The sequence below is a fragment of the Hippopotamus amphibius genome, chromosome 8 (assembly GCF_030028045.1).
Source record: "Hippopotamus amphibius kiboko isolate mHipAmp2 chromosome 8, mHipAmp2.hap2, whole genome shotgun sequence".
Taxonomy (NCBI): Eukaryota; Metazoa; Chordata; class Mammalia; order Artiodactyla; family Hippopotamidae; genus Hippopotamus; species Hippopotamus amphibius.
The window spans coordinates 42,474,499-42,488,115 of record NC_080193.1 but is presented as its reverse complement, the minus strand read 5'-3'; the positions used below and the strand labels follow the sequence as shown (position 1 = coordinate 42,488,115).

At 36.2% G+C, this 13,617-nt stretch overlaps 1 protein-coding gene across 3 annotated transcripts in view; it reads left to right on the top strand.

Moving 5' to 3' along the window:
- Positions 1-13,617, top strand: part of IWS1 (interacts with SUPT6H, CTD assembly factor 1) — a 45,702-nt gene that overhangs the window by 15,788 nt on the left and 16,297 nt on the right. For all 3 annotated transcript variants that reach the window (XR_009055105.1, XM_057745665.1, XM_057745666.1), the window contains exons 3-7: positions 3,845-4,916; positions 6,071-6,263; positions 6,811-6,868; positions 11,684-11,781; positions 12,948-13,098. Coding sequence is in view for 2 of the 3 variants with exons in the window: in XM_057745665.1 (XP_057601648.1) it covers positions 3,845-4,916; positions 6,071-6,263; positions 6,811-6,868; positions 11,684-11,781; positions 12,948-13,098 (1,572 nt within the window). In the remaining variant the exon portion in view is untranslated. The remainder of the gene's footprint in view (positions 1-3,844; positions 4,917-6,070; positions 6,264-6,810; positions 6,869-11,683; positions 11,782-12,947; positions 13,099-13,617) is intronic.

Sequence of the window (13,617 nt, the reverse complement as noted above, 5' to 3'; positions counted from 1 at the left end):
AAAGTCCATTCTACCTGGAGAGAAGGATGGGAGAGGCTTCAGGAAGGGGGTATTTCTGCCTGGTGTTGAGGTATGAAAAGGACAAGGTGAGGTAAAAACATGGAGGTAACATAGTGAAGTTAGTAGTTCTGTGCATCTGTAGTGGTATTTTACTGTGCGGTTAGAATCATTTGGATTAGATGTAAAATGCAGATTCTGTGACTCTTTCCCCATGCTTACTTACTGTATTAGTATCTGGAGGTGAGAAGCACAAAAATATGTATGTTTTTCACCAAAGCTCCCTAAGTGATTCTCATGCAGAAGTTCGGGAACTGCTGGTGCAGTGCACATGGTTGATGTTGGTGAGAGGGCAGAAATGAGTCTGGAGAGGTAGGCAAGAGTTTGCTTCATCATTATAACTCTTAAGCTTTGTGTAGACATTTTCTTTTTCTAGTACTCTTTAGCAGGAGTGCTTCTGTTTTTGACTGATTCTAAGATCAGCCAGCTTTTGACAAAGGACACTCTGGTGTATATCTTTATTTTATTATGTATATGCTTGCTGTAAAGCTGGAGTTTTTCAAAGTCAAAGCCTTGCAGCACTCCAGGAGCTACACTGGATTAACAGCATTGTGTAATAAAAACTGGATTTCCCAGATTCTTCCTTTTGCTCTTAAGATGATATGTATTGACAGACTGCAAGATGAGGATTTCAGATATATCTTCTGGAACTAAGGTCCATTGAAACATGTTTTTGAAAATGCTCCTGTAGATATTTCCTCATAGAATTTACTGTGTGGCTTGGTGTTGAATGTTTTACCAATTTATGATGGAAGGTTAGTATGCAAGTTCAACAGTTTTGAGTTTAATTCTTTTAGTGGATAAGGAAGAAACAGGTGTCCTGAGTTATTTGGTTCTTTACAAGGACTTCTATTTGACATTCTTATACTACTTTGAAATTTACAAATTGATGTTTGCTTTACAGTAGTTTTATTTATTTTGTAATTTTAAAATGTTAATTATCTCTGAGCATGTGTATTGTGGCACTGGTCATAAGGAGTATGTTACTATTTGTATGCTGAAATAAATGACCAGATCATTATGGGTAACCAGAAGTTATTTATAACTACAATGTAAGTGATCGTAAGAGGAAAGTGTGAGGCACCATAGATATTTCTAAAGCCTTGTAAGGACCCTTAGAGTGCACAATTTCTCTAACAGTTAAAATTAGGGATTTTGTAATATCATTAAGAAATAGCATTTAAATGGCAGTTTCTATTTATTTGTTGTACTCATATTTGACTTTCTAAAAACTGTATTTTGGATTTTTGTTTTTAAGTTTGCAATTTAAACTAATAGCTGAAACGAGTCTTAAGTTTTTGAATATTGTTTTGATAACTTTTCAGTTTAACTTTTTCCCAAATCCTATGATGTCTTCACCTAAGTGCATTCTCTAACTTGAGTCTATTGACCAGTACTTTCTTACTGCAGTGATTTTCCACTTTTTCCCCACTGCGCCATACATAGTGGATAAATACCCAGGTCTTTATGAAACTCCTCAAAAATTGATGGGAATTTGTAAGTTTCACAATCATTATTATATGTGATGTCCTTGTAATGGTTGCTTGTTTGGAGTGCATACACCATGTGTTAGGAAGTCCAGGGTAGAGCATAACAGCTGAATTTTGGAGTGACTGCAAAGTTCATGGTACCTCTCCTTTCTTTGGGAGTGGCTCCCAGTGCTGTGCCCCTGTTCTGGTATTGAGTCACAGAGTCACTGACAGCCTCTGTTGCCAGGGCCAGTTAGATTGTGTCTCCTGGGAATTTAAAATGTAGACTTATTCAGTTATCGCAAACTAATTCCAAATACCTGTTGTCTACACACCTTTTATAGCTTAGTCTCATATAGATCACTTCCTGTAGGCTTTCAGAATATCACACATATTTTCATAATAGTGCATTTTATACCATATTGTTTGATAATATACTTGACTGGCTCAGTAGACAACATTTCCTTAAGGTCAGGCACTGAGACACGTTCAGCCTTGATTCCTAGCACCTTGCACATAGTAGCCATTAAACAAATACTTATTGAGTTAGTTATTCCTCACTTTAAATTATTCTCACTTAACTTTTATTATTCATTTCAGCAAATTCTTACTGTAATTTTGTATATCCCAAGCACCATTCTGTGCTCTGAAGCACAGAGTGTGCCTTCTCGGTGAAGAAAACAGACCAAAAACTGCCTGCCTTCTTAGGGCCTACATTCTAGATAGTTTTTTCATCTATATTCTTTTAAAATATAAAGAATTAAATTATGAAGTATGGCCAAAAGTAAGCTTCTAGCAATATATGGAGTACTGTGTCTTGTACTGTATTAAAAGATTCTATGTTATTTCTCCTGTCCTAATTTAATAGATAAATGCCTGTTTTATTGGGGTAATAGGATGTATGACTGACAAGGAATATAGTGCCATGCTGTAAGTATCCCGTGATAATAAGAGAAAAATGCCTTGGGAAATTTGAAAAGTTTATGATTTTAGAAAGTTTCCTGAGTATGTTATACTTGAGTGAATATGTATAGCAGTTACTGTATCTTTGAAACTCTGTGTTGTCAAGATGGCAATGAAATGTGGAGGGGAAGAAAACCTTCAAACTTTTACTTTATAAACTTATACTTTTTTGTACTCTTTCTGATGTTGTAGACACAGCATACTTAATCATCTTTAAATGAGCCTGAAGCAAGTTAAAGTACAGGTTTTGTGAAAACATTTTAATGCCTTTTATCTTGTCACTATTTTACTGCTTAATTATTTCATTGCATGATATGCTGGGTGTATACTTTATTAAAGGCTCTTTGCTCCTTGAAAATTGATCTGTGGTAAGTTCAGGTAATGTCCATCATGTATTCGAAAGAAAAATATTTGCCTCAGTACATTTTTAAGGGGGAAAACTCAAACACAGAAGTACTTTACTTTTTTAAGCCAGAATGTTAATTACCGTGTTACTGAAAGTTCAGATACTAGAAGGGAAAAAATTCCCCACTTCTTAGTATTTTGGTATGTTTAATTTTGTATATTTTTTTCTGCATTTTAAAAAACATAGCTATAATATGCTTATATCAAATTTGTATCCTAGAGTTTTCAGATTACTTCATGTAACATTATATGTTAGTATAGTTGGATTAGTCAGTGTTTTCCCTAAAACTTAAAACTTTTGTGCCAGGGTTCCTGGATGTGTGTCCAAGACTGCTCTAAGCCTCAGTTCTCTTATCATGAAAAATACTGTTGTGAGGAGTAAACTAGCAGGAGAGACCCTAACACCATATTTGGTCTATTGATTGCTCCTCTCCTTATTTGTTCAAATTCACTTGGGAGAATGTGCCCTATGTATAATTCAGCCCTTTAAATAAAGTAAAGTTTTATAGTTCTTTTCCTTACAGTAATTTTAACCTTATAAAACCCAAGAACGTTCCTTTTTTAAAAGAACCTGGGTACATGTTTGCTTATATTTACTTAAAGAATATATTTAGGAGCTAGAATTATATGAGAAAGTTAAGGTTTATTTTTTGTTGTTTTTTAATCTAGCTTTTCAAAATATAAGTGTACTGTAGAGTATTCTGGGGGTATTGCTTTACAGATTTTGTGAAGGCAGGTTATCTTTCCTCGTTTTGGGATCTCTAAACCATGTTAGCCATTTCACAGATGAATGGCCTTTGTAAAAGTGGGATGTTTCTATATACATATAGAATGAGATTCTGCATTTAAGCATGCATATTCCTACGTTTTTTTAAAAGTTGAAAATTTTTAACATTTTTATTACAAAACTTTTTTTTGCACTTTTCTAATTTTTTTCCCTTGATTTTCAGAATGAACCTAGTGATCGAGAAGATGGCCTCAACAAAAGACATCATGTGACAGACTCTGACAATGATGACCCCTCAAATCTTAATGCCAGTGACTCTGAAAGTGAGGAGCTTCAAAGGCAAAAGGACAGTGACTCTGAATCTGAAGAGCACGTAGAGCCTCCTGCGAGTGACTCTGAAAATGAGGATGTCAATCACCATGGCAGCGACTCAGAGAGTGAGGAGCCCAGGAAGTTACCTGTGAGTGACTCTGAAAATGAGGAGCTGCTTAATGGGCATGCAAGTGACTCAGAAAATGAAGATGTTAGGAAGCCTCCTGCCAGTGATTCCGAGGTTGAAGAGCTCCCCAAAAGTCCTGCCAGTGACTCGGAGACAGATGACGCTCTAAAACCTCATGTCAGTGACTCTGAGAGTGAGGAACCTCCACGGCACCAAGCCAGTGACTCTGAAAATGAGGCGCTTCCCAAACCTCCAGTTAGTGATTCTGAAAGTGAGGAACTTCCCAAGCCTCGGATCAGTGACTCAGAAAGTGAGGAGCCTCAGAGGACTCAGGCCAGTGACTCTGAAAATGAGGAGCTTCCCAAACCCCGTATCAGTGACTCAGAAAGTGAGGACCCTCCAAGGCAACAAGCCAGTGACTCAGAAAACGAAGAGCTCCCCAAACCCCGCGTTAGCGATTCAGAAAGTGAGGACCCCCCAAGGAACCAGGCCAGCGATTCCGAAAATGAGGAGCTTCCTAAACCCCGAGTCAGTGACTCTGAGAGCGAAGAGCCTCAGAAGGGACCTGCCAGTGATTCAGAAGCTGAGGATGCATCCAGACACAAACAGAAGCCAGAGTCTGATGAGGACAGTGATGGGGAGAATAAGGGAGAGGATACAGAAACGCAGAATGACTCCTTTCATTCAGGTGCCCATGTAGACAGGAAGCGATTCAACAGTTCTGACAGCGAGGAGGAAGAACCTAAAAAGCCCAAAATCGACAGTGATGAGGATGAAGAAAAAGAGGGGGAGGAAGAGAAAGCAGCCAAGCGAAAAGCTGCCGTGCTCTCGGATAGTGACGATGAAGGGCAAGCGTGTAAGGGATTATTTTGGGCTGTTTATCGATAGCTTTACTTATTAGCTAAGCTTATAACTGAAGCATTTTTTCTTTTCCGGGAATGTTAGGTCTATATTCTCTCATTCAACTTCATGTTCTAAACTATCACCAGGACACTGGTTTTCATTGGCAAGTGTGTTTTTCTTTGTATTTTTGTTTTGTTTGGCCACATCACGTGACTTATGGAATCTTAGTTCCCCGACTAGGGATTGAACCCGTGTGCTCGGCATTGAAAACCTGGAGTCCTAACCACTGGACCACCAGGGAATTCCCTCATTGGCAAGTCTTAATATTAAATTCCCTTTGAGTTTTTCTAAAGGCATTTGTTAAGTTCTGGCTGCCTCAAGATGATAAACTAGACTGCATTGCAATAGGAGTGTGAAAGATTTATACGACAATATGATTTTTTTTTTTACTGGAAAGGGTAATGTTTCAAAAGAATATGTTTACATAAAAACCCAACCGTATCCAAAGTTAACTGTCGGTGTCTTGGACAGCTAATGCACTACATCCCATCCAGACAGTGACTGAGCTCCCATGGGTACCTGTCTTCATTTGTTATGTTGAATGGCCAAATTCAAGGAAGTTTGTGAGGGACTCTATTTAGAGACTCCATGTCTCTGCAGAGTATTCCAATCTTTACTACTTGATTACTTTTTTATGAGGCATCTTTTTGGGAAAAGGCACTCCCTTATAACCTGACAGTTGTTAAAGGAGAAGGAAAAAGAGCACCACATGTACAGTTTACTAAGGGAGATGAGAGATTGGAGCCGTGATGGATGATTGAGGAACATGGGGATTCCAGAAAAGAATATCCAAGCCTTTGCAGATCTGCTGATATTTGGCAGCATAAAAGGGATTCTGGTCTTATTTTCTTTGTTCCCCAAAAGGAAAGGTAGCTGTTGATGCCCACTTTTACGTTTATGAAAATTTTCCTCTTTTGGCCACTTTTTCCTAAATAACAGATAATTGTAAGACTGAATGAATCTTTTAGTTTTTTTTTTTTTTTAATTCTAAACTGTGTATCATAGGGCCTTTGGTTTTTGCCACGTACTGCCATTTTAGAGCACGTGTTGTACTTAGTAATACAGTGACCATGATGGAGTAAGATTAATGATTTTTTTTTTTTTCAGCAATAGCAAAGAAGAGTCGTGTTGTCTCTGATGCAGATGACTCTGACAGTGATGTAATATCAGACAAATCAGGCAAAAGAGAGAAGACAATAGCATCTGACAGTGAAGAAGAAGTGGGGAAAGAATTGTCTGATAAGAAAAATGAAGAGAAGGACCTGTTTGGGAGTGATAGTGAGTCAGGGAATGAAGAAGAGTAAGTGACAGTGTAACCTGAACTTCCAGGGTTCATGTAAGGTAGTAGAGAGGGGTTTGTCTTTCGAGTTTTTTAAACTTGTATTAAAATTCTGTGTGGAGGTGTAATACAATATACCCTGCCTAATTGCATGACTTTAGAGGATTCAAGATTTTACTTTTTGAACTAGTGCTACAGCATAGATGAATCTCAAAAATATCTTAAATGAAAGAAGCAAAGAGGACCTGTTATCTGATTCCATTTATGTGAAGTTCAAGAATAGGCAGAACTAATCTGTGGTGATGTAAATGAGAGTGGTGGTTGCCTCTGGGATGCTGATACGGGGGACTGGCTAGAAAGGTCCACAGGGGAACTTTCTGGGGAGATGGCATTGTTCTATTAAGGTAATGGTTACATGAATGTGTACTTTTGTCAAAATCCATTGAAATGGACACTTGAGATCTGTGTATTTTACTGTACATGAACTATACCATATTAGAAGAATATTTCGTGGTTCCTGTGCAAATGAGAAGAAAGCAAATGAAAGTTTTTTATATTTCTTTTCTAGAAATCTTATTGCAGACATATTTGGAGAATCTGGTGATGAGGAAGAGGAAGAATTTACAGTAAGTATAAGATGGAAATATTTCCTCTTTGACTATGCTTTTTTTGTTTGTTTTTATGGCCATGGTTCTCTAGTACGAGATTCTAATAAGTAGAAATAAACAACCATGACATATCCAGTAGAAAAATCTAGAACAAAGGTATTCAGAAAGTGAAATAAAAGTGTCTACAAAGACATAAGAGGAAAATAACAAGCAAAATTGAATTAAGGGGAAAAAGGAGCACATTAAGAGACAATGAAAGGCACTTTATATTGCTGAAGAGAGAGTCGCAGTAGTTATGGAACTTCTGATTATAGCAATGGCACGTGAGGTCATTTGGACCAACCCTTCTATTAAGGACAACTACAAAAACTGGACAGAATGTTTAAAAAATCTGCTCATCATCGTAAGACAAGATAACAAAGAATTACTAAGCCGAAAACCAGCAAAAGATAGAAACCTAAAGAGATAGGCTCAGCATTTAGAACTGTTTTTTTCTGGGATGTTCATCTATTCAGGCTAAGAGGCTAAATTTATTTTTAATTGCCTCAAGACTTAAGAGGTAAAACGTGGAGGTCAGGGCCTGCTGAGGTTAGGGGACCCTGAAAACCCCATGCTCTGAATAGAAATTCCTAGGATTAAGGGTGAACTGGAAGTTAGCCTTTGCTCAGATTTTAGGCCACCTTTGAGGCACCTAGCAACATAAAGAACGTTGATTTCAGAAGTTTGATTACAGTGATTCTTAAAAATTGGCTGGCTGCTGACATATGCCATGGCAGGGACCTGACATTTGCAAACAGAAATCCTTTTATGACAAAGTAACATCATCATAGACCTCAAATTATTTCTACAGTTTTTCAAATACACAGTACACACTTATTGATAACATTTAAAAGGAAACAGTAGTAACAGCAGATAATAGAAATAGACCTAGGGGCTCTAGATATAGGAATTTTAGTTATTGCCTTTAAAAATATATATATATATGTTCAGCAAGATAAAAGATTAAGAAGTTTCTTAGAGCAAACAGTTTTTTGTTTTTGTTTTTTTTAATACTTGGTAAAGAACCAAGTAGAAATTCTGGGATTGTGAAAATATAGTAACTGGAATTAAAAACTTGGTGGATGAGTTTAACAACAGATTAGACATATTTGAAAAGAAAATGAGTGAACTGGAAGGTAAGTTAGAAGGAATTATGTAGATTGAAGTATTGATATTAGTGTAGAAAATGTAAAACATAAAATATAACTCATACTTGAGAACGTTTAACAGTGACTTGGAATCCTAGAAGGAGAGGGGAAAAATATATATGTGTGTATATATCAGAAGCAGTATTTAAAGAAATGATTCATAAAGCCATAGAGTCTAGAAGTTCTACAAGTTACAAGCAGGACAAATACAAAGCAATCTACACCTAAATATTAACACACCACAAGAAAATTGCAAGAAACCAAAGAAAATAGGAAAGTCTTAAAAGCAGCCAAAGGGAAAAAATTAACATTCAGAGAGGCAACAATTATTTTAACAACTAACTTCTCAACAGAAGTAACAGAATCCAGTAACTGCAAACTTAAAGTTCTTTTATATTTAGCAAAAATTCTTTTCAGGAATGAAGATTCCCTCCTTATTTCATCTTACCAAAATGCCAACTGAAGGAAGTACCAAAAGCAGAAAGAAAATCTTAGGTGGAAGGTCAGAGATGCAAGAAGAAAAAAAAAAGAGCAACAAAAGCATGTGGCTAGGTCTAAATGGGTAGTGACCATCCAAAACAAAGTCACGTTGTCTGATGTGGTTTAAAATGCGTACAAAATGAAAACGTATGATGGCAGTAAAAAAACTGGGCATTTATATGGAATTGAAATGTTCACGGGTCTTTGCAAATGTATGTAAAAGTACATTAGTAGTCTTTGGTAAGTTAGGATGCATGTTGTAATCCCTAAAAAGACTAATGGAATGTGTAACTTCCAGCCTAATAGAGGGAAAAATGAAGTAATAGAAGCTAGTCAATCCAAAAGAAGGCAAGAAAAGAGAAAATTAAAAGAAATATAAAACAAGAATAATCAGAAAGTAGTACATAGTAAGATGGCAGATACAAACTTTGATAATATCAGAAATCACACTGAAATGTGTGAAGTGCTCCAATTAAAGAACAAATTAAAGACTGGATTTTAAAAACCAGCTATGTAGTAATTTCAAAATTCATCTGAAACAGAAGATAAAAGTTGGGAGGCCTCCCTGGTGGCGCAGTGGTTTAAGAATCTGCGTGCCAATGCAGGGGACATGGGTTCGATCCCTGATCTGGGAAGATCCCACATGCCTGTGGAGCAACTAAGCCCATGCCACAAGTGCTGAGCTTATGCTATAGAGCCCGAGAGTCACGGCTAATCACGACTACTGAGCCCGTGCTCCACAGCAAGAGAAGCCAGCGCAGTGAGAAGCCCACGCGCTGCAATGAAGAGTAGCCCCTGCTCGCCGCGAATAGAGAAAGCCCATGCGTAGCCACAAAGACCCAACGTAGCCAAAAAAGAAAGAAAGAAAAGAAAGAAAGAAGAGAAAGGTTGAAAAAAGAATGGAAAAAGATACTCTCTGAACGCTAACCAAAAGAAAACCAGTGTAGCTATATGAATATCAAAGAGGTAGACTTTAAATCAAAAACCATTGTTTGAGATAAAGAGGGTCACTTTATATTGAAAAAAAAAGGTTTTAAAATTGTACCTAGTAATATGGCTTTAAATATGTATATGCAAAACAAAAATCAACAGAACTGCAAGGAGAATGGACAAATCTGTAATCTCAGTGGAATGTAAACAACAGGATAATCAGACCAAAAGACCACGAAAGGTAGAAGAGTCTCTTTTTATGTAATCCGGATATAAAAGATATAAATATCTTTGGAGATTATAAAAGATAAAAATATCTTCTATTCACTGGCTTGCCTTTTAACTTTCTTATTGGAGTCTTTGAGCAAAAGTTCTTAATTTTAGTGTAAATCAACTTTACCACTCTTTTCCTTTATGTTGAAAGTTTTTTGAATTGCAAGAAATTTTTGCCTATTCCCAAGATTATAAAAATACTCTCCTGAGTTATTCTTTCAAAGCTTGATTATTTTATCTTTTTCATGTAGTTATATAGTCCCCCTGGAATGGGATTTTGTATGCAGTATGTATGAGATAGTCAATTTCCGCCCCCTATTTGTAGTATCCAATTGACCCAGACTATCCTTTTCCACTATACGTATTGCCATGTTTGTCATAAATCAAGTTTGTATATATATTTTCTAATCTGTTTCTAAAGTATCTTTTCTGTTCCATTGGTCTGTCCTCGCACCTTTAATGTGTAACTCTTGATATTTGGCTATTTATGTCCTTTAAGGTTGTTATTCTCTAAGATTGCATTGCCTTTTCTTGGTTCTTTGCATTTCCATATAAAATTTAAACCAAGCTTTTGCTAAATGTACAAACTATAGACGTTTTCTTAATGCAGTGAAATTCAAAATTAGTAACAAAATTAGCAAATAAAATACCCTTGCCACCTCAAAATTTAAAACTTACTTGTTAAACAGTTCTTGTGTTAAAAAAAAAAAAGTCGTCAGTACTTCCATTACTCAAGCAAGAGAGAATGAAAGAAGATGGATTTAGAGTCTAATTCAAGATGGTAGAAAAATAGTAAATAAACCTAAAGAAAATAGAAAAGAATTTATTCAGCAAATATTTGAGAGCCTGTATGCCAGATATTGTTTGGAAATTGCCCTTGTGGGGCTCATACTCAGTTAAGCAACATTTTACAAGCATAAGATATGTTTCTCTAGTGTGGAGAATGTACATGAGCTTGATTATGGATTCAGTTCAGTGTGAAGAACAGCATAGTAGGGGAACCGTTGGGAAGGCCTAAGTATAACATGAAAGTTACAAGCTATAAAGAAAAGACTATTTAAATTACAAAAAAGATGAAAAATTATGCCTGGAAAACATTACCATAAACAAAAACAAACTGTAGAGATGTGAGGATTGTGTAGTTCTTGTCATGTAACGAGGACTAATTTCCCTAATTTTTAAAGAGATTTTCCATACCAGTAAGACAAAGATCCATCAGAAAAATGGGCATAGGATATTGAGTTCACAGAGAAGTAATAATAGATGGCTTTGAAACATGAAAAAAATGCCCAGCCTTACTCTTAATAAGAGGATGCAAAGAAAGCTAGAGATGGCTTTTGTATTTTTCAGTCCAGAGATTGCAAATATCTATTTTTGACAACATGCTGTAGTATTGAGAAGGTGAGAAACAGGTGCATTTGTGCTTTGCTGGAAGGAGAGTTAATATGTATAATCTCTGTAGAAGACAGTTTGCAGATACTTCTCAAAATTTCCAGTACACATACCTAAATGTCAGTAGGGAAGTGTTTAAAGTTAAAGTGGTTGCAGTTATTTGATGAAATCGTCTAAAGCCTTAAAAATTGAAGATACTTTATGACAATATGAATTTGACTCCAGATTCTATTGTTAAGATGTGGAAAATGTAAAACAGTATACCATACTCAGTGTGTATAGTATGATGCCTTTTGTATAATAAAAGGGTAAGTAGGTATGTATAGAAGTGCTTCTGTAAATATAAGTATATATAAGTAAATATAAGTATTTCTGGAAGGAGATAGGAAAACTAGTAACACTAATGGCTAGGGTGGGAGGGAGCTTTTTTGCTATATATCTTTTGCTATCTACTTAATTTTTATTCTTTACGAATGTATTACTTAAAAAATGCAAAAACTTAAGAACAGTTACACAGAAGAGAGTCTGTAATGAGGTTATGGTAACTCCAGCTAACTTATCCTGTCTTTAGGGTTTTAACCAAGAAGATTTGGAAGAAGAAAAAAGTGAAACACAGCTAAAAGAAGCAGAAGATTCAGATTCTGATGATAACATAAAGAGAGGAAAACAGTAAGTTTGTGTTATTTTTTTAAGAAGGACTTTGTTAAAGAGAATCTTAAAAATGAAGGTAGAGACTAACTTTCTTTTTCTTATTTTGGTTCCTTATTAAGTGTAGGAAAGAATCTTCCATTTTTGTTCTCCTGTCTTCTTCTCTGTATACAGTGCTGTCTGAAAAGTATTTTCTCTTGTTTTTCTTTCATTTGCCCTGTGCTCAGTTGTCTTAATTTTTGGAGCTATGTGGTTGCCAGGCTTTTAATTTATATCCCACCAAGTAACTTCTTCTGAAAAATAACCTAATAACTTTTTTTTTGAGAGAGAGAAGCTGATATAGGGGTCCCGGGGGGAAAGTTTTGGATACAAAATATTACTTGATTGTATTTCACATACTTTTGTTGAGATGATTGGAATCTATGTTCAGAAAAATCTGGTGTCTTGAGAAGTGCCAAACATAGAATGATTTGTTAGTTACTGTTTATGTAGTTTTAAAGATGATGCTTTAAATAATAGTTTCCTTCTTATTTCCTAGTGACATGCCAGAATTAGGCTGAATGAGTTTGGCAGTACCTTTGGAAATTAAATTATATAAACCACATCATCTTATGTCTATGCTCGTGGCAGAGAGCATATTAGCTCCCTCGTTAACTGTAAAGACTCAGGTGAAAGCGCTTAAGTCTTTTTGAGGCTCTTAGCACATGTGTAGAGTTCCATCTTTATCTCAGGTGCATTATGTTTTGAGTCGTACTTATCACTAAAAAACAGCAGGGTTTTTTTTTTTTCTACTTATTCTGTATAAGACAAAAATATGCAGATAATTGAACACCACTCTTTTCCCCCAGAAAAGGCAATGCAACTAAAACTGAACCTTGGAGCGGCAGGCAAGACTTGAAATTGGAAATGTTCCTTCTCAGGCTAATACATGCAAGTGTGAACATAGTGTATGAAAGTGTCAGGCTCTTAGTATTCAGTGTGTAACAGTTGGGGGTAGTAGAGAAGTTGAGCATAAAATTTATGTTCACTTGCTCTTTTAAAAGCAATTTTAAAAGTACTTGAACTTTAAGAGAAAGTAGCACTTCGTTAAGTTAGAATTAAGAAAGTTGGTAGTTCTTAAACTATCTAAAAGGAAGTGTCAATTTAAAAGGGAATTTATATATCACTTGATTTTGTGTTCTGCTTAGCATGGACTTTCTGTCAGACTTTGAGATGATGTTGCAGCGGAAAAAGAGCATGAGTGGCAAGCGCAGACGTAACCGTGATGGAGGTACTTTTATTAGTGACGCTGACGATGTTGTGAGCGCCATGATTGTGAAGATGAATGAGGCTGCTGAGGTGAGATGGGTCACTTCTAGTTTCACCTTTCTTTCTCCCACAGAATTGATTTTGTGGCCTTGTTTGTTTTGTTTTGTTTGTTTGCACCGCATGTGGGATCTTAGTTTCCAGACCTGGAATGAAACCCTCGAACCCCACATTGTAAGTGCGGAGTCTTAACCACTGGACTGCCAGGGAAGTCCCTGTTTTGTTTTATTTTTTGGCTGCACCTCACAGCTTGTGGGATCTTAGTTCCCCAGCCAGGGATTGAACCTGGACCCTTGGCATTGAAAGAGTGGAGACCTAGCTACTGGACCACCGGGGAATTCCCACCGCCTGCGCCCTCCCCCCCTTTTTTTAAAGCTTAATTCTTGCTTAAACTACATTGAAGATAGTTTGTTTTTTTATAATAAGCATTTACTGTTCTAAATTTCAAGCATGGAAATAGTTTTAATTTTTTAGTAGTGTGTTTTAGGAAAAAAGTGAGAAGTCTAAGTATTAAGTAAAATGAGTCTTTTTAGCTGATTTGATTTGCTGGTT